At 47.4% G+C, this 26,963-nt stretch overlaps 1 protein-coding gene across 1 annotated transcript in view; it reads right to left on the bottom strand.

Moving 5' to 3' along the window:
- Window positions 1-26,963, bottom strand: part of cpamd8 (C3 and PZP like alpha-2-macroglobulin domain containing 8) — a 102,833-nt gene that overhangs the window by 59,996 nt on the left and 15,874 nt on the right. Inside the window, exons 9-17 of the mRNA XM_068015767.1 lie at window positions 24,847-24,960; window positions 19,278-19,362; window positions 16,346-16,454; window positions 10,141-10,368; window positions 6,440-6,610; window positions 4,916-5,044; window positions 3,457-3,637; window positions 2,460-2,632; window positions 311-460 (exon numbers count right to left, since the gene is read on the bottom strand). Of these exons, the coding sequence (XP_067871868.1) occupies window positions 311-460; window positions 2,460-2,632; window positions 3,457-3,637; window positions 4,916-5,044; window positions 6,440-6,610; window positions 10,141-10,368; window positions 16,346-16,454; window positions 19,278-19,362; window positions 24,847-24,960 (1,340 nt within the window). The remainder of the gene's footprint in view (window positions 1-310; window positions 461-2,459; window positions 2,633-3,456; window positions 3,638-4,915; window positions 5,045-6,439; window positions 6,611-10,140; window positions 10,369-16,345; window positions 16,455-19,277; window positions 19,363-24,846; window positions 24,961-26,963) is intronic.

Below are 26,963 nucleotides of genomic sequence, written 5' to 3'. Positions count from 1 at the left end.
CTTAAATTTAGAGCCAGGCCGTTCAGGGGTGATGTCAGGAAGCACTTCTTCACACAAAGGGGATGGAAATCTGGAACTCTCTCCCCCAAAAGGCTGTTGAGGCTGGGGGTCAATTGAAAATTTCAAAACTGAGATTGATCGAGTTTCGATAGGTAAGGGTATTAAGGGTTTTGGAGCTGCATTGGGTAAATGGAATTAAGATACAGATCAGCCATGATCTAACTGAATGGCAGAATAGGCTCCTCCTATTGTTATATTCCAGAGAGTGTTGTTTACACATATCTTTAAATGAGAGGGAGAATTTGATTACCTTCTCGGTGGTGAGCTGGAAGCCTGGTTTCAGCAGGTACACACTCTTATCCACAGTTGCAACGCAAACACACGATCGTGCCTCTCCCTTCACTGCAATGCTGATGAGGTCACCAGGCATTGTCTTGTTGGCAGAGACAGAGATTGATACCTAGATTTTCAGCCAAAGAAGAAAGATGTGTACAACAATCATCAATCCCTCATATTGTTGCATTTCCCAGGACCGATGGATATTCTTTCCCAGATCAAGCTGCCCGTACTCTAACTCTGTTCACAGTGGTTTTGCAAGGGCATAGAGTTTGAGGGTGTATTTTTGAGGTGGGATGTGATTATGGTGGCTTTGAAAGGGACAGGGAAACAGTCCTTAAAGAGAGGGAACCATTTAAAATATCCACTAGCATGTGGGCCAGGAAAGGAAGTTAGATTGACATTAGTTCAATGGTAATGGGATTGAGAGAGCAGATGAGGGGCCTAGACAGAGTAGACAGGAAGGACCTGCTTCCCCTAGCAGAGAGGTCAATTACCGGGGGCACAGATTTAAGGTGATTGGTAGAAGGATTAGAGGGGACATGAGGAAAAACTTTTTCACCCAGAGGGTGGTGGGTGTCTGGAATTCACTGCCAGGATCGGTGGTGGAGGCAGAAACTCTCAATTCTTTTAAAAGGTACCTGGACCTGTACCTGAAGTGCTGTAACCGGCAAGGCTATGGACCAGGTGCTGGAAGGTGGGATTAGATTGGGCAGCTAGTTTTTTCGGCCAGCACGAACACGATGGGCTGAATGGCCTCCTTCTGTGCTGTAATTTTTCTGTGGTTCTATGGTGGGTCTCCTGGATGAGACAAGCTTGGAGAAAATTCAGAGTTAGGAGAGAGTAGAGACTGGCAAGTGGTTGGCTTGATAGGGTGAGGAAAAGGAGTAAGTAAATGAATGGTTTTTATTTTGTTGACAAAGATATTCATGAGCTCCTCACACTTTGAGAGAGATGATGGTGCAGAGAACAGTGGAGGGGTTTAAGGAGGTGATTAGTAGAACATTAAAGGAACCAGGGGATTCCCTCCAGGATGAGCCTGGAATTGTAGTTGTACTCTCAAGTATCCATCCCTTGGACTTGGAGCAAAGATGGAGGCCATCCTAAAGACAATGGCGTTAATTGTATGCCAGTTGTGTTTAATTATATGCAGGCGAAGGACATTAATTGGGGTTCTTTTATTGAGCACATATAAAGAGACGTTTACTGAAACTGTGTGTGGTTGAGTTAGAAGGTATATGCTGGTAATGTTTCACCCTGCAAATAAATATAAGACTGATCAAAGATTCGGTCCACTATCATCCTTCACCAGCTGGCTTGCTGGAATATAACAAATGGCAAGGATAAAGGTTTGACTGGTGAGAAGGACATTGAAGATGGAGATGACGGCGTGGTTAAGAAAATCAAAAGCTGCAGAGCTTTCATGGTGGATGGAAGATCAAATGGCAGGCAGTTGGGAGCTTGATCATCGCATATGAGCCACAAGAAAAATTTTAAAACAGCATCTCAGGGCGTACAATATCCTCACTGGATCCTGGGCAAGTGTTTCAAAATAGTCAGTAGCATCAGAAAATATGGCAATGCACATCGAAGAGTAAAGCAACATGTGCCTGGCCAGGTGAGGAAAAGAGAAAATTCAAAAAGAGCACAACATAATGCAGACTGATCAGTCTGCACAACAAGTCCTATGGGCTATGGTCATGTTTCTTACTCATGAATTGACCTTGCTCGCTGTGCTTGCTGACCTACACAGGCTCCCAGTCCAACAATGCCCCAATTTTAAAATTCTCATCTTTTTCAAATCCCTCCATGGCCTCGTCCCTACCAGCCCTACAACCCTCCGAGATGTCTGCGCTCCTCCATTTCTGGCCTCTTGCGTATACACGATTTTCATTGCTCTATCGTTGGCGATCGCGACTTAAACTCTAGAATTCATTCCCTAAGCTTCTCCACCTCTCCCGGTTTAAGACCCTCCTTAAAACCTATCTGACTAAATTTTTGGTTATCTGTGCTATTATCACCTTATGTGGCTCGGTGCCAAATTTTGTTCAATAATGCTCCTATGAAAATGGAATTTTTACTATATCAGAGTGCTTCATAAATGCAAGTTGTTGTGCACCCACCTTATTCTCGTAGGACGGTTGGACTGGGATTTGTATACTGTCGGTGATACCCTCACCATCCTCCCGTACATAATACACAAGCAGCCGGGAGAGAGGCATCATGTCGTGCGTGACAGTGAAATGTAAGGAAGTGCTGCATATGTCCACCTCACTGGCTGAAGACTTGGACTGATCTGAGGAGAAAGCAGCATTTTCAGCTCATTTCAATTCCCCCGTTTCCTGATGTTCTTTAAATATCACAGAATGAGGGAGGCCATTCAGCCCATCGTGCTTGTGCTGGTTCTTTGAAAGAGCTTTCCAATTAGCCGCAGCCCCCTGCTCTTTCCCCATCGCCCTGCAAATCTTTTTACCTCATAATTTATCCAATTTCCTTTTGAAAGTTACTATTGAATCTACTTACACGGCCCTTTCAGGCAGCGCATTCCAGATCACAACAACTCACTGCATAAAGAATTGCTTCCTCATCTCCCCCTCTGGTTACTGACCCTCCTGCCAGTGGAAACAGTTTCTCCTTATTTACTCTATCAAAACCCTTCATGATTTGAACACATCTATCAAATCTCCTCTTAATTATCTCTGCTCGAAGGAGAACAATCCCAGCTTTACCCTGGAAATCCCCCTCTGCCCCACCCCCCCCCCCCCCCCCACACTGCATTAGGAGGTGGTTCGAGGTTACTGCCTCACATCACTGCCTTTCCAAGCTATGTCAATGGAAACATCCCCTTTCCTTAGGAAGGTGTATTTTAAGCTCGTCAGGCTGCCCGTGAGCACCAGATTATAACATTGTTAGCACAAGGCCACATAACACAGGGTGTAATCCCTGCAGCTTGGGGTATTCAGTAAATTATAGCATTCTCCTCTCGCCTGGGGTCCAATCCACTCAGACAGATAAGAGTAATTCAGGTCTCTCTCTCTCCTTGTCCCACTGATTCTTTCTCTCCATTTCTCTGGCATCTATCCATCTGTTTCCCTCCATTCCTTCTTCCCTCTCACTCACGGTTCTGTGGAGTCTGTTTTTTCTTGTCGAAGGTAACTGTGGCTCTCTTGCTCCGTTGCCGAGTGACACTTGCGGGCTGCATTCCTGTTTTCACAATGTTCCCCCGAGAGGCGAGCTCGTAGTGTAATGTGAAGTCACAGGAGCAGGTGGATTTCAGGGGAATCTGAGCTTCCTCCCCGACCTGGAACCAAAGTACGACAAGAGTTTTATTTAAGATGAGCTGTCTTAGGCAACTGAGCTTGTCATTGCGAAGGATCCGAACTAGGGTGGCACTGTCACACAGGGCAGGAGGGCCTAGCTTCCAGCTCCAGTCTGGGTTGGGTTGGCTGATCAGTCACCTAGCAGTAAGGGCCACAGCACACTGGGCTCGAGAGAGAAGAATCTCAGCCAGCGATTCCACTCTGGATCACATTGGGCAAGTGTATGGCCATCGGGTGAGGTAGGATCATAACAGTTGAATTAGGGAGAGAGAGGGAGTCCGGTGATATATATTAACAAACTGGACTTGGTATAATTTCAAAGTTTGCAGGTGACATGAAACTCAGAAATGTGGTAAACAACGAGAATAGTACAGACTTCAGATTGGTGAAATTGAATTTTAAAGAGGGTTGAGGGGCAGAGGGACCTGGGGGTGTATGTACACAAATCATTGAAGGTGGCAGGACAGTTGAGAAAGTGGTCAAAATGCATACGCTTGGCTTTATTAATAAAGGAATAGAGTACAAAAGCAAAGAAATTACACTAAACCTTTATAAATCACTGGTTAGACCCAAGTTGGAGGATTGTGTCCAATCCTGGGCACCACAATTTAGGAAGGAGGTGCAGAGGAGATTTACAAGAATGGTACCAGGGATGAAAGATTTCAGTTATGGGATTGTTCTCCTTAGAGCAGAGAAGATTAAGGGGAGAATGAATATAGGTGTTCTAAATTATGAAGGGTTTTAATAGAGTAAATAAGGAGAAACTGTTTCCACTGGCAGGAGGGTCAGTAACTGGAGGGATACTGATTTAAAATAATTGATAAAAGAATCAGTGAAGAAATTAGGAGGATTTTAAAAAAAATACAGTGAGTTGTTGTGATCTGGAACGCGCTGCCTGAAAGGGCAGTGGAAGCAAATTCAATAATAACTTTCAAAAGGGAATTGGATAAATACTTGAAGGGGAAAAATTTGCAGGGCTATGGGGAAAGAGCAGGGGAGTGGGATTAAGTGGATAGCTTTCAAAGAGCCAGCACAGGCACAATGGGCTGAATGGCCTCCTCCTGTGCTGGAGGATTCTATAGGTGTATTATAGATACTGGGTCTGGGATGTTCACAATTTTAATCTGTTAATCTGCAGCTATCAGTTCCTATTTCTGATGAGCCGAACGTACATTGACATTTTCAGAAACTCCCAGTTGTGCCGGCATGGAGCATCAGGGAGAAAGAAAACCCAGATTCTGCATGGAATAATTTCTCACCTGGAAGGCTCTATCGGGCCCCTGAAGCTGAATATGGCATTTGCTTGGTGAATACCAACTGCTGATGGACAGATAGCTGGGAAGATACTGCTCACCAGCTGGTGTCCCATTGATAGCTGTCACTTTAGTCTGAGAAAGAGCAAGATTATCACAGAGTCAGAGAGACATTTACAGTGATTAGATAAAGCTAAATAAAAGGAGGCAGTTTAAATGAACACCATGAATCATTACAGACACTATTTATAAACACTGCCCAGACCCCATGTCCACCCTCAGTGACACCCTGATTGTTTGAAAGGGGAGATACTGGGCAGGAGGAAAAAGTTTCCAACTCACCACTGTAGCGCACTGCTCCTCTATCATTACCTGTGTCCACCTCATTCAGGATTGCTGCATTTTGCCCAGTCTAAAGGCAGACAGGACCGGACAAAATGGCTCCATTCCTCAGTTATCAGGCGACAACCCCTGAAACTGGAACATACGCTGGGCAAACAATCCAGGGTTGTGCGCCTTTGGAACTCTCTGCCTCAGAAGGTGGTGGAGGTGGGGTCATTGAATACTTTTAAGGCGGAGGTAGATTGATTCCCTTGCCTAACAAGAATCTAAGATTATCGGGGGTAGATGGGAGTGTGGAATTCGAGACAGAGAAAGATCAGTCATGCTCTTATTGAATGGCAGAGCAGGCTTGAGGGGCTGAATGACCTACTTCTGCTCCTAATTCGTATGGTCGTAACACTGGCTTCTGCCTGCCGGCCGGCCCCTCGGTGATTCATCACTCTCTACGGGTGCACACTATACAAACACCAGCCAGCGAGCGAGCGCAAGAGAGCGTGAGTGCAAGAGCGAGAGAGAGAATATGTGCATGTGTGCGAGGAGAGCGTAAAAGAGAATGAATGAGTGAGACAGAGAGAGTGAGTGAGACAGAGAGAGTGAGTGAGACAGAGAGAGTGAGTGAGACAGAGAGAGTGAGTGAGACAGAGAGAGTGAGTGAGACAGAGAGAGTGAGTGAGACAGAGAGAGTGAGTGAGACAGAGAGAGTGAGTGAGACAGAGAGAGTGAGTGAGAGTACAAGAAAGAGTGAGTATGTTTGCAAGGAGAGACAGACAGAGAGAGAGAGTTAATGCGAGAGAGAGAGTGAGTATGTGAGCGAGGAGAGTGAGAGTGAGTGAGTATGTGTGCGAGGAGAGTGAGACAGAGAATGAATGAGTGAGAGAGAGAGTGAGTGAGACAGAGAGAGTGAGTGAGAGTACAAGAAAGAGTGAGTATGTTTGCGAGGAGAGAGAGAGAGTTAATGCGAGAGAGAGAGTGAGTATGTGAGCGAGGAGAGAGAGAGAGAGAGTGAGTGAGTATGTGTGCGAGGAGAGTGAGACAGAGAATGAATGAATGAGGGAGAGAGTGAGTGAGTGAGTGGGAGAGAGAGAGCGAGTGTGAGCATGATTGTGTGACAGCGTGCTTGCATGTAGCCTCACACTCTCCTCTTCTCTCTCATTCAGCCTCTCAGACTCTCACAGCAACTCTCCTCACCTCCAGCCAGACATACTGGGCAGCAGTCGGTATGGACGGGATCTCAAACTCCACCCTGCTATTCTCCGACACCAGCTCACTTGTGTACACGTTGTCCTTTGGAGTGAGCTCAGCTTTGATGCGCACAGTGATACCATTCGCGGGACTTCCATCAGGATAGGTCACCTCCACCTGGGAAAACAAGACAAACATCTCAGGAAGGTAAACGGTCAGTTAACACTGAGAGGAGACACAAGAGATTAAAGCCTGGCTACCTGACCCAAACCCGACTAGACCCGACTACATGTGTCAGGTTCGGTTCGGGTCGGGTCTATATTCCGAGTCCAGCGCTCGTGGTCGGGGTCGAACTGGACAGTGCTGCCTCCGGGAACTCTCAGGATCAGGCTTGCCCATGATTCCCCATAACCCGATCTGCAGGAACAGCCTGCTGCCGGAACGGATGAACAGGATCACAAGTATTACCATTTGGACAAAGTAGAGCACAATAACATGTTTGATATCATTAAATTTATTGCAATATTCGTGTTGGGACAGGCACGAAAACAATTAAAGGACTCGGGCCCGGGTCACGTTCGGGTTGGCTGTGGTTGGGTTGGGTTTCAATTTTCTACCCGAGCAGACCTTTACAAGAGATATTCCTGCAGTCGACAGTCCCCATTCCTTTAATGGAATGAAAAAATCCCAGGAGTGTTATCAAACAGAATTTAACACTTACCACCCACATAAGATGATATTAGGGAAGGTGAACAAATGTGAATCTGAATTGAGTGAGTAGCTAACCTTCCTGCCCAATAAACCTGGTCAACAACCGACTGATCATCACAACAATGAAGTCTGTTAATAATCTGATATCTGTCAGCAAATAGCAATGATAACTCTTTCTGCAACATATATTTCTTTATATGATGCTGTTGGAGCATGGAATGTTCCACCACATAGACTCATTAAAGGGTAATTTTAAAAACATGAAGCAGCATGAGATACAGGGCTATGGAGAGTGAGTGGGATTCGTTTGGGGATTGATACAGGGCTATGGGGGGGCGGGGGGGGAAAAGAGAGTGGGGCAGTGGGATTAGTTTGGGAATTGATCAAGCAAAGTGACATAAATGACACCTGAGTGTGATGTAAATGTCTATAGATTTTGCACTATCACCGTTTTTTCTGGCTCCTCGAGAATATTGCTGCAGAGGGAGGGAATCTCCCCGAGTTCTTGTTCACCGGTGAGTCCTGCTTGTGTGGGGGTGTCGGCCAAGAACAGGAGTGGATTTGGCTGTGATGCCCTATGTGGTCGAAAAGCTAATTGCTCCTCACTCTCTGGGCTGCCACACCAAGAGGAGCCATTTCAGTGAATTCGCATCCCACAGAGAGTCCAGGAGACAAAGGGATAAAGAATCTCCTGAACATGACACCTGAAACCCTGGTTGGATTTAATTGTGACTTCAGGCTCAACATGGAGCCTGACAACACATGAAGTCTGTGGTTACTCAAGATCATTTTTCCAGAGTTAGTTAATCGGCAAATCCTTTGATTTTACTCAGAAGTTGTGTTCCAAAATTTTATTTCATTATGAATGAAGCGAAGTCAGACAACTCATGTCTTCAGTAATGAGCAGTGACTCCCAGATCCTACCTCTGCCTCTGTGCTGAACACAGACTCACTGCATGTGTCTGTAATAAGCAGCTGTCAGTGGCATTATATTCAGTCAGGGTCTGGCATCCAGCAAGGTTTCTACTATAATCAGCGTTCTGGCCCCAGGATAACATCCTTGTGTGCCAGAACGTGCAGCTCAGCTCATCCAGACTTCAGGCTTTAGACACTACATCCATGAATGAACAGAATCCCAGGTTTGTAGTGGGAACTTAGGTGGGGGGCACACAGAGGATTATTTGTAATATTTTGGCTGGAATGTGATGCCTCCAAAGAAAAATATTCTACCCATACTCCGCCTGTGTTCAGACTTGAAGATTAACCACTTGAAGGGTAGTCAGTGTCTGTGAAATCGGTACCCCAGCGAGAGTCAGCACCTTCAGGAGAGGAGGGGACCCGTACCCCAGTGACAGTCAGCGCCTTCAGGAGAGGAGGGGGGGGCTCCTAGATCCCAGTGAGAGTCAGCCCCTTCAGGAGAGGAGGGGACCCGTACCCCAGTGAGAGTCAGTACCTTCAGGAGAGGAGGGGACCCGTATCCCAGTGAGAGTCAGCCCCTTCACGAGAGGAGGGGACCCGTACCCCACTGAGAGTCAGCCCCTTCAGGAGAGGAGGGGGGGTGCTCCTAGACCCCAGTGAGAGTCAGCACCTTCAGGAGAGGATGGGACCCGTACCCCAGTGAGAGTCAGCACCTGCAGGAGAGGATGGGACCCGTACCCCAGTGAGAGTCAGCACCTGCAGGAGAGGAGGGGACCCGTACCCCAGTGAGAGTCAGCACCTGCAGGAGAGGAGGGGACCCGTACCCCAGTGAGAGTCAGCACCTGCAGGAGAGGAGGGGACCCGTACCCCAGTGAGAGTCAGCACCTGCAGGAGAGGAGGGGACCCGTACCCCAGTGAGAGTCAGCACCTGCAGGAGAGGAGGGGACCCGTACCCCAGCGAGAGTCAGCACCTGCAGGAGAGGAGGGGACCCGTACCCCAGTGAGAGTCAGCACCTTCGGGAGAGGAGGGGACCCGTACCCCAGTGAGAGTCAGTACCTTCAGGAGAGGAGGGGACCCGTACCCCAGTGAGAGTCAGCACCTGCAGGAGAGGAGGGGACCCGTACCCCAGTGAGAGTCAGCACCTTCAGGAGAGGATATGTATTTTCAAATTGAGGCATTGCTTGACCGGAAGCCAGTATAAATCAGCAAGCATAGGGTTGATAGGTGAACAAGACTTGGTGTGAGTTAGGATGCAGGCAGCAGAGTTATGGATGACCTCGAGTTTACGGAAAGTAGAATGTGGGAGACCAGCCAGGAGTGTGTTGGAATAGTCAAGTCGAGAGGTAACAAAGGAACGGATGAGAGTTTCAGCAGCAGATAGGCTGAGTTAGTGGCGGAAATAGGCGGTGTTGGTTATGGTGCAGATATGTGGTTGGAAGCTTATCTCAGGGTCAAATATATAGTGTGACAAACAGTCTGGTTCAGCTTCACAGTTGCCAGGGAGAGGGATGGAGTCGGTAGCTAGGGAACAGAGTTTGTGACTCGGGCTGAAGACAATGGCTACGGTCTTCCCAATATTTAACTAGAGGAATTTTCTGCTCATCCAGTACTGAATGTCGGAGTCAAGCAGTCTGATAATTTCGCAACAGTGGAGTCGTCGAGAGGTGGTGGTGAGGTAGAACTGGGTGTTGTTAGTTTTCACATGTGAAAACTAACGCTGTGCTTTTGGATGATGTCACCAAGGGGCAGAATGTAGATGGGAAATAGGAGGGGGTGGAACATAGATCCTTGGGGTAACGGTGTGGAAGCAGAAAGAGAAACCATTGCAAGTTATTCTCTGGCTCCAATTAGATAAGAATGGAACCAGGTGAGAGCAGTCCCACCCAGCTGGACAACAGCAGTGAACCAATGGAGGAGGACGGTGTGGTCAACTGTGTGTCAAAAGATGCAGACAGGCTGAGGAGGATAAGGAGGGAGAATTTACCTTAGTCACAGTCACTCAGGATGTCATTTGTTTGTGTCCTGTGGGAATTGTGCACTGGGTTTGGACTCCACCCCCTGCTCCTGGTGGTCTTACCTTGGCTTTGTAGGGAAGACCTGGTTTGAACTGCTTGCGAGTGTCCTTGGAGTACTTGATATCGATGACCTGCTTGTGAACTGGGGTCGAGTCATCAAAGGTGATCTGTTTACTGCCGTCCACGCTCAAAACTGAGGCCCAAATGTTCACCGAACCACGGAAATGATCCGGAACATCAACCGGCATCATCTCCTTTGTGCATATGGGAAAGGTGGATGACCCATCGATCTGTGGAGGCCAAGGGTTGAGAAGTGAGGCATTTTGGAAGGAAGAATGAGGAGAGGCAATATAAATTAATGGTACAATTTGAAAGGGGGTGCAGGGCCAGAGAGACTTGGGGTGTATGTAAACTCATCTTTGAGGGCGGATGAACAAGTTGAGATCGCTGTTAAAAAAGCACACAAGACCCTTAGCTTTATGAATAGAGCAGTAGAGTACAAAAGCAAAGAAATTATGCCAAACCTTTATAAATCACTGGTTAGGCCCCAGCTGGAGGATTGTGTCCAATTCTGGGCATGGCATTTTAGGAAGGTCGTCAAGATCTTAGAAAGGGTGCAGAGGAGATTTATAAAATAGTGCTGGGCTTGAGGGACTTCAGTTATGCTTAGAGACTGGAGAAGCTGGGATTGTTCTCTTTAGTACAGAGAAGGTTAAGGGGAGATTTAATAAAGGTGTTCAAAATCATGAGGAGTTTTGATGGAGTAAATAAATAGGGAGTGAAGGATAGACCAAATAATTACAGGCTAGTCAGTCTAACCTCAGTAGTGGGCAAATTATTGGAATCTATTCTGAGAGACAGGATAAACTGTCACTTAGAAAGTCACAGGTTAATCAAGGATAGTCAGCATGGATTTGTTAAGGGAAGATCTTGTTTGATCAACTTGATCGAATATTTTTGAAGAAGTAACAAGGAAGATAGATGAGGGTAGTGCAGTTGATGTGGTCCCAATTGGCAGACTAGTTAAAAAAATAAGATGCCAAAGGATCCAGGGAAATGCAGCAAGGTGGATACAAAATTGACTCAGTGGCTGGGAACAAAGGGTAATTGTTGACGGGTGTTTTAGCGACTGGAAGGCTGTTTCCAGTGGCATTCTACAGGGCTCAGTACTGGGTCCCCTGCTTTTTGTGGTGTACATAAACGATTTGGACGTAAATATAGGGGGCATGATCAATATGTTTACGGACGACACAACGATTGGCCGTGTGGTAGATAGCGAGGAGGATAGCTGTAGGAAGATATTGATGGTCTGGTCAGATGGGCTGAAAAGTGGCAAATGGAATTCAACCTGGAGAAGTGTGAGGTGATGCATTTGGGGAGGTCAAACAAGGCTAAGGAATACACGATTAATAGGAAAATACTGAAGTGTAGAGGAAGTGAGGGACCTTGGAGTGAATGTCCACAGATCCCTGAAGGTAGCAGGACAGGTTGATGAGGTGGTTAAGAAGGCATATGGAATCTTTCCCTTATTAGCCGAGGTATAGAATACAAGAGCAGGGAGGTTATGCTGGAACGGTACAACTCATTGGTTAGGCCACAACTTGAGTACTGTGTGCAGTTCTGGTCACCTCATTACAGAAAGGATGTAATTGCACGAGAGAGGGTACAGAGGAGATTTATGAGGATGTTGCCAGGACTGGAAAAATGCAACTATGAGGAAAGATTGGATAGGCTGGGGTTGTTCTCCTTGGAACAGAGAAGGCTGAGGGGAGATCTGATTGATATAACAAAGAACAAAGAACAGTAAAGCACAGGAACAGGCCATTCGGCCCTCCAAGCCTGTGCTGATCGTGATGCCTGTCTAAACTAAAACCTTCTGCACTTCCGGGGACCGTATCCCTGTATTCCCATCCTATTCATATATTCGTCAAGATGCCTCTTAAACGTTGCTATCGTACCTGCTTCCACCACTTCCCTCGGCAGCAAGTTCAAGGCACTCACCACCCTTTGTGTAAAGAACTTGCCTTGCACATCCCCTCTAAACTTTGCCCCTCGCACCTTAAAGCCATGTCCCCTAGTAACTGACTCTTCCACCCTGGGAAAAAGCTTCTGACTATCCACTCTGTCCATGCCACTCATAACTTTGTAAACCTCTAATATGTCGCCCCTCCACCTCCGTCGTTCCAGTGAAAACAATCAGAGTTTAACCAACCTCTTCTCATAGCTAATGCCCTCCAGACCAGGCAACATCCTGGTAAACCTCTTCTGTACCCTCTCCAAAGCTTCCACGTCCTTCTGGTAGTGTGGCGACCAGAATTGCACGCAAAGTGTGGCCTAACTAAAGTTCTGGACAGCTGCAGCATGACTTGCCTATTTTTATACTCTATGCCCCGACCGATGAGGGCAAGCATGCCGTATGCCTTCTTGACTACCTTATCCACCTGCGTTGCCACTTTTAGTGACCTGTGGACCTGTACGCCCAGATCTCTCTGCCTGTTAATACTCCTAAGGGTTCTGCCATTTACTGTATTCTTCCCACCTGTATTAGATCTTCCAAAATGCATTACCTCACATTTGTCCGGATTAAACTCCATCTGCCATTTCTCCGCCCAAGTCTCCAATCGATCTATATCCTGCTGTATCCTCTGACAATCCTCATCACTGTCCGCAACTCCACCAACCTTTGTGTCGTCCGCAAACTTACTAATCAGACCAGCTACATTTTCCTCCAAATCATTTATATATACTACAAACAGCAAACGTCCCAGCTCTGATCCCTGCGGAACACCACTAGTCACAGCCCTCCATTCAGAAAAGCACCCTTCCACTGCTACCCTCTGTCTTCTATGACCGAGCCAGTTCTGTATCCATCTTGCCAGCTCACCTCTGATCCCGTGTGACTTCACCTTTTGTACCAGTCTGCCATGAGGGACCTTGTCAAAGGCTTTACTGAAGTCCGTATAGACAACATCCACTGCCCTTCCTTCATCAATCATCTTCGTCACTTCCTCAAAAAACTCAATCAAGTTAGTGAGACACGATCTCCCCTTCACAAAACCATGCTGCCTCTCACTAATAAGTCCATTTGTTTCCAAATGGGAGTAAATCCTGTCCCGAGGAATCCTCTCTAATAATTTCCCTACCACTGACGTAAGGCTCACTGGCCTATAATTTCCTGGATTATCCTTGCTACCCTTCTTAAACAAAGGAACAACACTGGCTAATCTCCAGTCCTCTGGGACCTCACCTGTAGCCAATGAGGATACAATGAGGGACATGGATAGAGTGGAGGTGGAGGGTCTATTCACCTTAGCAGAGAGGTCAGTGATGAGGGGGCATAGATTTAAAGTGATTGGTACAAAAATTAGAGGGGAGATGAGGAAACACTTTTTCACCCAGAGGTTGGTGATGGTCTGGAACTCACTGCCTGAAAGGGTAGTTGAGGCAGAGACCCTCAACTCATTCAAAAGGAGTCTGGATATGCACCTCAAGTGCCGTAATCTGCAGGGCTACGGACCAAATGCTGGAAGGTGGGATTAGAATAGGTGGATCTTTTTTTCGGCTGGCACAGACATGATGGGCCAAGTGGCCTCTTTCTGTGCCTTAAACTTTCTATGATTCTATAAAACTGCTTGCAATGGCATAAGGTTTAATAAGCAGACTTAAGATAACCAGCAAAAAAGCAGAGCTGGAGGGAGCAGTTTTTTTTTATAAACGCAGTGAGTTGTTGTGATCTGGAACGCGCTGCCTGAAAGGGCGGTGGAAGCAGATTCAATAGTAACTTTCAAATGGGAATTGGATAAATACTTGAACCCAAGAAAAGTGCAGGGCTATGGGGAAAGAGCAGGGAAGAGTGGAACCAATTGGATAGCTCTTTCAAAGAGTCAGCACATGCATGATGGGCCAAATGGTCTCCTCCTGTGCTGTGTGATTCTATGATCTTTCATTCTAGGTAAGATTCAGGGGAGTCTCCAAACACACACAATCTAACATCAGTCCCACCTTATGTAACAGCCTTACATTTAGGGATGTGCCACACTAACTAACCAGATGATAGTATAACCCAGGACTGTAACATTACAACCCACTTGTGATCTGAAGTGAATATTCGTGACTTCTGTACTCCATGTGCATCTCTCCAATCGGCTTGTAGGGAAGAAAGAGGAAACCACTGGTAACACGAGGCCAAATACGAACGGTTAAGCTGCTTAAATTCAGACAGTGAGTGAACATATGATCAAACTCACTAATTTACTCAACTTGTCTTCACATAATAATATAAAATAATAAAAGTGCTTCCCCTCAGTGAGTCATCTTACTTGACTAAAGTTAGCTAACTCCTAACCGACCTGCAGAATACTAAACTTCGGAGCCAGGACGAAACTTGCTCTACAGCTTCCTAATTCAAAACGCGACTGCCTGCAGCACTACCTCAGTCTTCAATCAGACTACAAAAGGGTTCAGAGACTTCCCAACAGAATGGGCGTGAGGTATTGATCAATTAGTGAGACAAACAAACAAACTGCTTATAGTTTACAGTCTTTGGAGAAAATTAGCATTTTAATCATCTTCTGGACCTCGTCATCAGGCTCAAATGGGGGTGAGAAGCCTGCACTGAGTGGGGAACAGTCACCCGGCTGTGGTTTTCCCTGAACAGGTCATTCAGCTTATTTTGTCTTTGTCGGCTCTGTTAAAGCATTCCAAAATGAATTCCACCACCCTGCTCTTCTCATAATCCCTGCTTCAGTATTGATCCTGTACCTGTCCTGGGAGTGTTTGATGGGACAATGTAGAGGGAGCTTTACTCTGTATCTAACACCGTTTTTTTTTTTAAATGCTCCACAATTTTATGTTTTTCCCATCAAATGCATGAGGAAGTAGGTGCACAATGGTCCTTAACATCTTAGATATACATTCAAATCCAGCTAAAGTTGATGGGATTAAAGTCGCCTTTGTTTGCTGGCCGGAAGGAACATTTGCAAAAGGAGTTTGGTGGGTCGCAACCCAGTTCCCAGTGGATATCCGTCAAAGGCAAAAAAGCCAAATGGCCTCCTTCTGTACTGTAACGATTCTGTGATTCTGTGAAGCTGCATTAACAACGTCACTCAGCAAAGCAACAGGACAGAATTGTGGAAAATCTCACCCGAGTCCAGTAGTGGATGCTCATCTGATTTTGTAGCTGAGGCAAGTTGTTGGAGAGAATAGAGGGAGCTTCACTCTGTATCTAGCCCCGTGCCGTACCTGCCCAGGGAGTGTTTGATGGGACAATGTAGAGGGAGCTTTACTCTGTATCTAACCCCGTGCTATACAGGCCTGCTACCCAATCCGAACGCGACGGGACCCGACAACGTGTCGGGTTTGGGTCGGGTCGGGTCGGTCTGGGCCGAGTCCAGGTTGGACTCGGGCCGGACACACAAAGCAAGTGCTCTGCTGGTAAGTATTAAAAATAAAAAAATAAAAAAAAACTTACCTGAGCTGGGAGTCCGGGATAAAACGGAGTCTGCGCAGTGAGTGAGTGACGTTACTATGACGTCATCGCGCATGCGCTGCAGCTTCTTGCAGGTTTGCTGTCATGAAGGTAAGTAAAGGGATGGTTGGGTCGGGCCGAGTAGTGGCGGGTTCAGGTCGGGTTGGACTCGGGGCAAAATCGGAGGGACTCGGGTCGGGCTCGGGTCTGCTGTGGTTCGGTCGGGATCGGGTCGGGTTCTTTTTGCTGACCTGAAGCAGGCCTCTACCGTGCTATACCTGTCCTGGGAGTGTTTGATGGGGGACAGTGTAGAGGGAGCTTTACTCTGTATCTAACACGTGCTGTACCTGTCCTGGGAGTGTTTGATGGGACAGTGTAGAGGGGGCTTTACTCTGTATCTAACACGTGCTGTACCTGTCCTGGGAGTGTTTGATGGGACAGTGTAGAGGGGGCTTTACTCTGTATCTAACACGTGCTGTACCTGTCCTGGGAGTGTTTGATGGGACAGTGTAGAGGGAGCTTTACTCTGTATCTAACACGTGCTGTACCTGTCCTGGGAGTGTTTGATGGGGGACAGTGTAGAGGGGGCTTTACTCTGTATCTAACCCCATGCTGTACCTGTCCTGGGAGTGTTTGATGGGACAGTGTAGAGGGGGCTTTACTCTGTATCTAACACGTGCTGTACCTTAGCTAGGAGATTTTGGCAAATATTGAAATGAAAAAGGATTTATTCTTGAACACCTACACCTATTATATCAATAATTCTATAATTCTCAGAAAGCAGGGGAGGGGTTCCACACCTCCATGGTCTTCACCACGGGATGTCCCAGCTCATGCCGATAGTAACCCACTCCGTTCACCGTCATGTTCACCGTCAGTCTCCCAAACACCGGCTTTCCAAACGTGTACCTGGAAGGGACAGAGAGAATGCAGAGGAACAGATGATCTGCTGCTGCCACACGTGTTAGAACAGCTTCTCCCAGGACCTGTCTTGTATTGTCTCTCCAACATTATTGAAATAGTCACATACGTTTTCAGAAACCAATTGACTGTCAGCAAGGGGATGGGGAGAATTAACCAAGACCCCGAGAGATAGGACTACCCAACTGACGATGTCATTTCCAATTTACTTGCCTTTAAGGTTTTGATGCCCCAACATGGCACTCCCAATACCCACCGTCTAAAGGCACAAGCGACAGAGAGCATGCAAACCAAGTTTTCTGCCAATTATTCTTGTGTGCAGGGAGAGGTGCCCAGATTTTCTTTCATTTCATTTCAGCTTGTGGGCACTGCTTGCATCAACCTTTACTGATGCTTAGTTGCTGAGGTGGTGGTGGGTTGCAATCTTCTTCAACTTCCTCTGATCGGGGGAGTCCGGAACAAGGGAGCAGAATGTTAAAATTAGTGCTCGGCCATTCAGAGATGATGTCAGGAAGCAGCTCTTCACACAAAGGGTGGTGGAAATCTGGAACTCTCTCCCTCCAAATAGCTGTGGATGCTGGAGTCAGCTGAAGCTTTCAAGACCAAGACAGATAGATTTTTGTTGGGAGAGAAGCAAAGGTCTGTGACCTTTCATCTGTTCTGACATTAACTCTGCACCTCTCTCCACAGATGCTGCCAGACCTGCTGCGTATTTCCAGTACTTTGTTTTTATTTCAAATTTCCAGCATCTGCAGTATTTTGCTTTTAGATTTTTGTTGGGTATGGATCAAAGGTGGGTGAATGCGAGTTGAGGTACAGATCAGCCAGGATATGATTAAATGGCGCTAATGCTCGAGAGGCTGTATGGCCTCCTGTTCTTGTGCCTAGTGTTGCTCCTGGCTCACCCTTCAACACTCCACATTGAACCAGGGGAGATCCCGAGCTCGATGGTAATCGCGGACTGAGGGATGGGCTGGACTGAGATGCTACATCCTACAGTGTTCCATAATTCAGCTGCTGGAGACCCACATTACCTGCATTCAGTACCTTCCTGGATGGCACATCCCAGATTGGGAATTAACAGGTGGGAATCATGCATTAGACCCACTCTAGTGCATCTTAAGGCCTGACATCACAACTCAATTGGAAAAATAACAGAATATAAGGAAACATGGAGAGAATTTCCATCATTTATCTGTTGCTGCGGCAATTATCACAGGTGAAGTCATAGTTATCCAGCTGGCAAATTCTACACTCTTCCTACACATTTGCTCATTGTTGTTACAATATAATAAATTTAATGTTAATATTTAATAATCCATAATCAGCCAAACGTGTTCCTTTCTGTGGGACACCTGCTTTTTAAAATAGTCACTCTCCTTCTCTCTTTCCAGTACCTTTGAGGCTGTAAGGTGCGTCAATCTGTCAGGGTGAATAGGCCTGAAGCCTTCCAGTGGTAGCATTCTGCAGCCAGGCCCGGAGTGCCCGAGAGCAGCTCACGGAAATTCAGGCCAGTCTGTGGGTCAAGCATGGCCTCTACTTCACATGTCTGAGCAGCAGCAGTGCTGGGACAGGGCCTGGGTGTGTGTGAGGGAGATGGGGAGCAGTGGGAGGGGTCCCCTTTGTCACACACTGTGCGGTCGCTTGTCCGAGCTGTGCGGCCGGGTTCAGAGTGCAGCACAGAGCAGCTCAAAGCGAGGATCAGACCGTCTGCCCAACCAGAGAGAGAAGCAGAATTTCTGTACCGTGGTGATAACTAGGCCCTTGGTTGTTGGTAACACAAAGGCCACGGCCCGAAAGGTGAATGTGTTCGCACAGGGCTGGGATTAGCCAGCTTTTAGCAGGAATATACTAAACAGACAGGAAACATATTCTTGGGTAGGGACCGAGGCTCAGGGAGGCTTTACTTCAGTGTACTATCACTGGGAGATATCACAGGGTCAACCATTTCCTGTTGGGGAGAAGGTAGCAAAGAAAATCAAGCAGCAAGAATCAAGTGGTTACTTCAACTCAACAAGGTCCCTCATCTTAAATAAAAACAGAAAAAGCTGGAAACACTCAGCAGGTCAGGAGAAAGAAACAGAGTTAATGGGCAGGATTTTCCCCGTCAGGCTCAATGTGGGTGGAAGCCTGCACTCTGTGGGGAACATTCACTCAATGTGATTTTCCCTGAAGCGGCCAATTAATGGACAGCGGGTGGGATCTCGAAACTGGATGGGCCAATCAGAGGCCTTCCAGCTCGAAAGCAGTAGCAGGACACTATGGCAGGTCAGAGAGAGAGAGAGGGTGCTTTAAAATGGAGGTGCCCGCTGTCTAACCTTTTAAAATTTAAAGTAAAAAAATGGCCTTTGCAGTTAGGCCACCGCTGTATGGGGATGTCGGGGTGGGCGAAACCCCTGTACAAGGCAGCCTGTGGCTGCTGTTGCACCCAGACAGTTGGGGAGGGTCTCTAAACCTGCCTGGAGTGCTGGCCTGATGGTCTGCCACTGGGCTGCTGCCTGTTGGCAGCCGCACTATCCCTACCTCGTCCGCAGGACCAACTGGAAAATAGCAGTCGGCTTCCAACAATTGGCCTTAAGTGGCCATTAACGAGCTTGATTAGCTAGCCATTGCTTGCAGATGGGCAGTCCTGCCCCCCAACCATCCCCTCCCCCACCTCCCCCCCACCCCCCTCCCAAGAAAAGGGTCCGGGGATGGGACAGAGCTGAGGAACCGGCCCAACGGCACTATTTTTGTCCCTGGTCCTGAAGGGGGCTTAAAATCCAGCCCCATCTTTTAAGTCGATGACCTTTCTGAGCTTCCTCATCTTACCTGGCATAGACAGCTCCTTCCTCACACTTGTTGAGGTCCCGGATGTACCTGGGTGGATCGATGATCAATTCAAACTTCGGTAAAACTACACCCAGAAATAAAGATGGCCGTTACCATCAAATCAACACTCCGCTCCAACATAAACATTTCTAGAGTCAGGAACCTGTCCATAGTTTACACCCAAGTATTATTCACTAGAAATCGCAGCCATTCATAGATTCTTCTAGAACAGGAGGAGGCCCATCAGCCCACTGTGCCGATGCCAGCTCTATGAAAGAGCTATCGCCTTAGTCCCACTTTCCCCATCGCCCTGCAATTTTTTTCCTTTTGACGTATTTATCCAGTTGCCTTTTGAAAGTTATTATTGAATCTGCTTCCACCGCCCTTTCAGGCAGCGCGTTCCAGATCACAACATCTCACTGCGTTAAAAAATGTTTCCTCATGTCGCCACTGGTTCTTTTGCCAATTACCTTAATCTTGTGCCCTCTGGTTACTGACCCTTTTCCCAGTGGAAACAGTTTCTCCTTATTTACTCCATCAAACCCCTTGATAATTTTGACCACCTTGCCTGTATATTCTAGGACAGCGAGTGATGCAGTGAATTAGGTAATGACCATTTGCCTTTGATACAAGTTCAGAAACCAGCTCAGGTGAGCAGTGAACATGCTGTTAAATACTTGGAGAACAGGTTTGGCCCCGTCCCACTGGACATCAATCACAAGACTGGCCATGACCCACACCAAGTGGTACGAAGCTGATAATCTCATTAACACCGACATTGAGGCCAGAGCTGAATGTTTAATGGGACAGTGTAGAGGGAGCTTTACTCTGTATCTAACCCCCGTACTGTACCTGTCCTGGGAGTGTTTGACGGGGACAGTGTAGAGGGAGCTTTACTCTGTATCTAACCCCCGTACTGTACCTGTCCTGGGAGTGTTTGACGGGGACAGTGTAGAGGGAGCTTTACTCTGTATCTAACCCCCGTACTGTACCTGTCCTGGGAGTGTTTGATGGGGGACAGTGTAGAGGGAGCTTTACTCTGTATCTAACCCCCGTACTGTACCTGTCCTGGGAGTGTTTGATGGGGGACAGTGTAGAGGGAGCTTTACTCTGTATCTAACCCCCGTACTGTACCTGTCCTGGGAGTGTTTGACGGGGACAGTGTAGAGGGAGCTTTACTCTGTATCTAACCCCCGTACTGTACCTGTCCTGGGAGTGTTTGATGGGGGACAGTGTAGAGGGAGCTTTACTCTGTATCTAACCCCGTGCTGTACCTGTCCTGGGAGTGTTTGATGGGGACAGTGTAGAGGGAGCTTTACTCTGTATCTAACCCCCGTACTGTACCTGTCCTGGGAGTGTTTGATGGGGACAGTGTAGAGGGAGCTTTACTCTGTATCTAACCCTGTGCTGTACCTGTCCTGGGAGTGTTTGATGGGGACAGTGTAGAGGGAGCTTTACTCTGTATCTAACCCTGTGCTGTATCTGCCCTGATGTTGACATTAGGTTTGCATCTGATCAGCATAAAAAAAACAACTGGAGCTTCAGTTTAACATCTCATCCAAAGGAAGACAACTTCAGCAGTGCAGCGCTTGCTCAGTTCTTATCTATCCAATTGTTGTCAGAGAACCAGCTGCAATGGTTTCTCTCTAGTGTCCCCCAAGGATCTATCCTCGGCCCCTCCTATTTCCCGTCTACATGCTGCCCCTCTGTGACATCATGCAAAAACAGTGTTAGTTTTCACATATACGCCGACAAGGCCCAGCTCTCCCTCAGCACCACCTCTCTCTACCACTCCACTGTTGCTAAATTATCAAACTGCTTGCCCAACATCCAGTACTGGATGTGCAGAAATTTTGTCCAATTAATTATTGGGAAGACTGAAGCCATTGTCTTAGGTCCCTGCTCCAAACGCTACAGACTCTGTCTCTCTCTCTGGAAACTGTCTGAGACTGAACCAGACAGTTCACAACCATAGCATCATATCTGACCTGTGACAAGCTTCTGATCATATATCCACACCGTCACTAAGACCCTCTATATCCACCTCTGTAACATTGCCCAACTCCCACCATGCCTCAGTTCATCTGCTGCTGACACCCTCATTCTTGCCTTTGTTACCTCTAGATGTGACTACTCCAATGTACTCCTGGCCAGTCCCCCATCTATCCCCCTCTGTAAACTTGAGCTCCGACAAAACTCGCTACTCACATCCTAATCCCTTTCACCCATCAGCCCTGTGCTCTCTGATCTACATTGGCTCCTGCTCCAGCAGTCCAACAATTTTAAAATTCTCATCCTTGTTTTCAAATCATTCCATGGCTTCACCCCCCAAATCTCTGTAATCTCCTCCAGCCCTGCAACCCTCCAAGGTCTCTGCACGCTTCCAATTCTAGCCTCTTGAGCATCTCCGATTTTAATCACTCCACTATTGGCGGCCAGATCTTCAGTTGCCTAGACGCTACGCTCAGGAATTCCCTCGCTAAACCTCACCACCTCTCTTTCTTCCTTTAGGTCCCTCCTTAAAACCTACCTCTTCCACAAAGCTTTTGATCATCTGTCAATATCTTATGTAGCTCAGTGTCAAATTTTGTTTGCTGATAGTGCTTTGAAGAATCTTGGGACATAGCGAAGGTTGTGGGGCTGGAGGTGGTTAGAGAGATCGGGAGGGGCGCGGGGCTGGAGGAGGTTAGAGAGATCGGGAGGGGCGCGGGACTGGAGGAGGTTAGCGAGATCGGGAGGGGCGCGGGACTGGAGGAGGTTAGCGAGATCGGGAGGGGCGCGGGGCTGGAGGAGGTTAGCCAGATCGGGAGGGGCGCGGGGCTGGAGGAGGTTAGAGAGATCGGGAGGGGCATGGGGCTGGAGGAGGTTAGAGAGATCGGGAGGGGCGCGGGGCTGGAGGAGGTTAGAGAGATCGGGAGGGGCACGGGGCTGGAGGAGGTTAAAGAGATCGGGAGGGGCGCGGGGCTGGAGGAGGTTAAAGAGATCGGGAGGGGCGCGGGGCTGGAGGAGGTTAAAGAGATCGGGAGGGGCGCGGGGCTGGAGGAGGTTAGAGAGATCGGGAGGAATGAGGCCATGGAGGGATGTGAAAACAAGGATGAGAATTTTAAAATCAAGGCGTTTCTTAACCGAGAGCCAATGTAGGTCAGTGAACACAGGTGGTGATGGGTGAACAGGACACGGTGCGAGTTAGGATTCAGCAGCAGAGTTTTGGATGAGCTCATGGCAGAGATAGTTGGAGAGAATGCAGCATGAATCAGGAAGTAGTGGTTAAATGGGACTGAGTTTGGGTTTGTATTAGGAAGTCTGCCCCCCCACCCCCCCACCTAAGGACAGGGAGACAATCTTATGTCCAAGAGAGGGGAACATGGCTTTCTTTGGCAGCCCTGGACTATGTTTTAGTTCAAACACTTCCCGGCTAGGCACCAGATAAGGGTTAAAACTCCTTCCCCTTACTACCAACTGCAACCACCCACAAACTCTGGAATCATTCCTCAAACAAATCTTTTGGACTGCTTGACCTAAATTCCTCACATAACTTGCATTCCGTACAGAGAGGGGGAGAGAGAGAGATACACACACACAGCAGAGAGAGAAGCAGTAAGAGACATCAGAGGATGACAGCACAGAGAGAGAGAGAGAAATAAAGAAAGGCAGAGTGGTTTTTGGAGGGAATTCCAGATCTCAGGGTCCAGGCAGCTGAAGGCACAGTTACCAATGGCAGAGCAAGAGGCCAGAATTAGATGAGCACAGAGATTGGGAGGGGTGAGGTCATGGAGGGATTTGAAAACAAGGATGAGAATTTTAAAAATCGAGCAGCGAGCAAGAAATTGCACCAATGGTTACAATTTATTCTCTCAGAGGGTCGTGAGTCTTTGGAATTCTCTTCCTCAAAAGGCGGTGGAAGCAGAGTCTTTGAACATTTTTAAGGCAGAGGTAGATAGATTCTTGATAAGCAAGGGGGTGAAAGGTTATCGGGGGTAGGCAGGAATGTGGAGTTGAGGTTACAATCAGATCAGCCATGATCTTGTTAAATGGTGGAGCAGGCTCGAGGGGCCGAGTGGCCTACTCTTGCTCCTAATTCGTATGTTTGTATGTATGTTCATAATTCCTAGGAAGTACAGAGGGTCAGAGGGACCTTGGTGTACTTGTCCATAGATCACTGAAGGCAGCAGCACAGGTAGATAAGGTGGTTAGGAAGGCATATGGGATACTTGTCTTTATTAGCCGAAGCTTGGATATAAGAGCAGGGAGGTTATGATGGAGCTGTATAAAATGCTTGTTAGGCCACAGCTGGAGTACTGTGTACAGTTCTGGGCACCACACTATAGGAAGGATGTGATTGCACTGGAGAGGGTGCAGAGGAGATTCACCAGGATGTTGCCTGGGCTGGAGCATTTCAGCAATGAAGAGAGACGGAAAAGGCTAGGATTGTTTTCCTTAGAGCAGAGAAGGATGAGGTATACAAAATTATGAGGGGCATTGATAGGTTAGATAGGAAGAGACTTTTTCCCTTAGCGGAGGGGTCAATAACCAGGGGGCATAGATTTAAGGTAAGGTGCAGGAGGTTTAGAGTGGATTTGAGGAAAAAAGTTTTCACCCAGAGGGTGGTTGGAATCTGGAACACACTGCCTGAAGGGGTGGTAGAGGCAGGAACCCTCACAACATTTAAGAAGTATTTAGATGAGCACTTGAAATGCCATAGCATAGAAGGCTACGGGCCAAGTGTTGGAAAATGGGATTAGAATAGTTAGGTGCTTGATGGCTGGCACAGACACGATGGGCTGAAGGGCCTGTTTCTGTGCTGTATAACTCTATGATTCATAACAGGTATGAGCTCAGACTGAGTCATAAACCAAGGGTCAACCGAGCGGGATAGGGAGGGAATTGGGAGGCAGAAAGGAGTGATCACAGTGAGCAAAGAAACAGGATGTTGAGCAGAGAGTCGAGTCTGTCAGTGCCGCTACCCGCCATCTTCACATGAGGTTGCAGTTAATGGGGAACTGGAGTCCGATCACTTTGTCCTTCAGCATATCACCAGAATCCTGTAGACTAGTCTTTTCCCATCAGACTCAATGGAACCAATCAGCAAATGCTCATCTCCCCTACTCGACAGCATTTAACTAACAGTATCTGGTTACCAGGGCAACCCACTTTTAATGAATTAAAAACAGGCTGTGCCTCTTGGGTAACAGTCCTGCCAAAATAACTAGGAACCTGATAGAGAAAAGTTACTCTAGTCCTGTTTATCTTGGAACTTTCAGCCTTGCTCTGCAGCAGCAACTGAGTTGGGAACTCCCTGCTCTGTGGATCAGTTCCTCAATGAACTACTGGGGCAGCACCAACTTATCATCATATAACTTAATGCTCCAGGAATCTCACAGCACACTGATTAAACAGATCCTGGTGCGCAACCAAATGGGTACAATCCAATTCATCATGGATGGCCCGCGCGCCTGGGGCTGGGGGATACATTCTCAAGGTCAAGGGGAAGTTGTGATATTTGCTTTGTTGGTTCAGTGGTTACTCTCAGCTGCAGGGACAGTGATTAAACAGACTGAGACACACTCACCATATCTCTGAACTTCAAAGGTTTTATTATAGCTGTATCCCTGCAGCTCTACGAAGATTATCCATTCACCGAGCACTGGCTGCTCAGACAGCGGAAAGCTCACATTTACAATGCCTGAAATGAAGCAAAAACCAGGTGATTAGTTTGGAGGTGGGTGGGGGCAGTGTTCTCTGTTCCAAATAAATCGCTGTTTGGACAGGAAATCGCTGTAGTTCGGGAAGCAGCTGCAGAATGTTCCGGTGAGCACATCAATCGAGCGATGCTGGACACACTGACCTTAGAGCCATCAAACTGACGCCTGGCGTGGGCACAGCTCCATGTTGATACAGGATGACACTGGACTACACATTGAGCTGAAGTGTGAACCCAGCCTCCTTCTCCTCGCAGAATTACACCCGTTCAAATTCACCTTCCCCGTCCTTGTGTGCACAGAATGGCCACATTTGCCTTCTCACTCACTTACTCGCACACTCCAAGCAGCAAATAAATACATGGGTGAGCTTGTGGGAAATGGAAATGTCAATGGGGGCGAAGGGGAGGCAGTGGCGTCGAGGGAATATCACTGGACTAGTAATCCAGAGCCCAGGCTAATGCTCTGGGGACACGGGTTTGAATCCAAACATGGCAGACAGTGAAATTGGAATTCAATTAATAAATTTGGAATAAAAAAAGCTAGTCTAATGATGGCCATGAAACCTTGTCGATTGTTGTAGAAACCCAACTGGTTCACTAATGTCCTTTAAGGAAGGAAATCTGCCGTCCTTACCTGGTCTGGCCTACATGTGACTCCACACCCACAGCAATGTGGTTAACTCTTAAAATGCCCTCTGAAATAGCCTAGCAAGACACTCAGTTCAAGGGTAATTAGGGATGGGCAATAAATGCTGGCCTAGCCAGCGACACCCACATCCCACAAACTAATAAAATAAGTTAGACCAGGAGAAAATGATTCCATCTCATTTTTCAGTGTTAGAAATGATTGTAAGAAACTTCCTGAACCAACAAGTGATTCACTCCCTCACTGCACCGAATCCAGCCCTGGAGCAGGCAGCACTGGGAAACACACTAAGCAATGAGCTAGCACCAAGTTATGGGGTATAGTAGCATAGTGCTTATGTTACTGGACTAGTAATCGAGAGGCCTGGACAAATGATCCGGAGACATGAGTTCAAATCCCGCCATGCCAGTTGGGGGAAATTTAAATTCAGTTAATTAAATAAATCTGGAATTAAAAGGCTAGTCTCAGTAATGGTGACCACGAAACTACCAGATTGTCATAAAAACCCATCTGGTTCATTAATGCCCTTTAGGGAAGGAAATCTGCAATCCTTACCCGGTCGAACCTACATGTGACTCCAGAACTACAGCAATGTGGTTGACTCGGAATTGACGAAGCAAGACACTCACCACCTTCACAAGGGCAATTAGAGGTGGGAAATAAATGTTTTATTTTTATTTTTTTATTTAGAGATACAGCACTGAAACAGGCCCTTCGGCCCACCGAGTCTGTGCCGACCATCAACCACCCATTTATACTAATCCTACATTAATCCCATATTCCTACCACATCCCCACCTTCCCTCAATTCCCCTACCACCTACCTATACTAGGGGCAATTTATAATGGCCAATTTACCTATCAACCTGCAAGTCTTTGGCATGTGGGAGGAAACCGGAGCACCCGGAGAAAACCCACGCAGACACAGGGAGAACTTGCAAACTCCACACAGGCAGTACCCAGAATTGAACCCGGGTCGCTAGAGCTGTGAGGCTGCGGTGCTAACTACTGCGCCACTGTTGACCTTGCCTAAGATGCCTACATCCTGTGAATGAATTTTAACAATAAGGTTTACAATCCAAAAAATGTCAAGGTGAGAGATAGTTTAGATTGTTCCTGCGGCAACTGGTACCAGTGTCACCAGGTTAGGGAGGGTGAAATCAGTCAGGGCCCCTGTACCTGGTTGTTATGCAGTGACCCTGGCTAGAAAGCGTGCAGAAATTAGGTGAAGGCAGGCCAGAATTATGATGCCAGCCATAGCTGAATGCCCTGGCACACTCATGTCTAGACAGGGCACTTGTTTAGGTACCAGAGGGTCCATGTAACCCGTTTCTCAGACA

Source organism: Heterodontus francisci, chromosome 36 (genome assembly GCF_036365525.1).
Source record: "Heterodontus francisci isolate sHetFra1 chromosome 36, sHetFra1.hap1, whole genome shotgun sequence".
Classification (NCBI taxonomy): domain Eukaryota; kingdom Metazoa; phylum Chordata; class Chondrichthyes; order Heterodontiformes; family Heterodontidae; genus Heterodontus; species Heterodontus francisci.
This window is presented reverse-complemented; position numbering and strand designations above follow the sequence as displayed.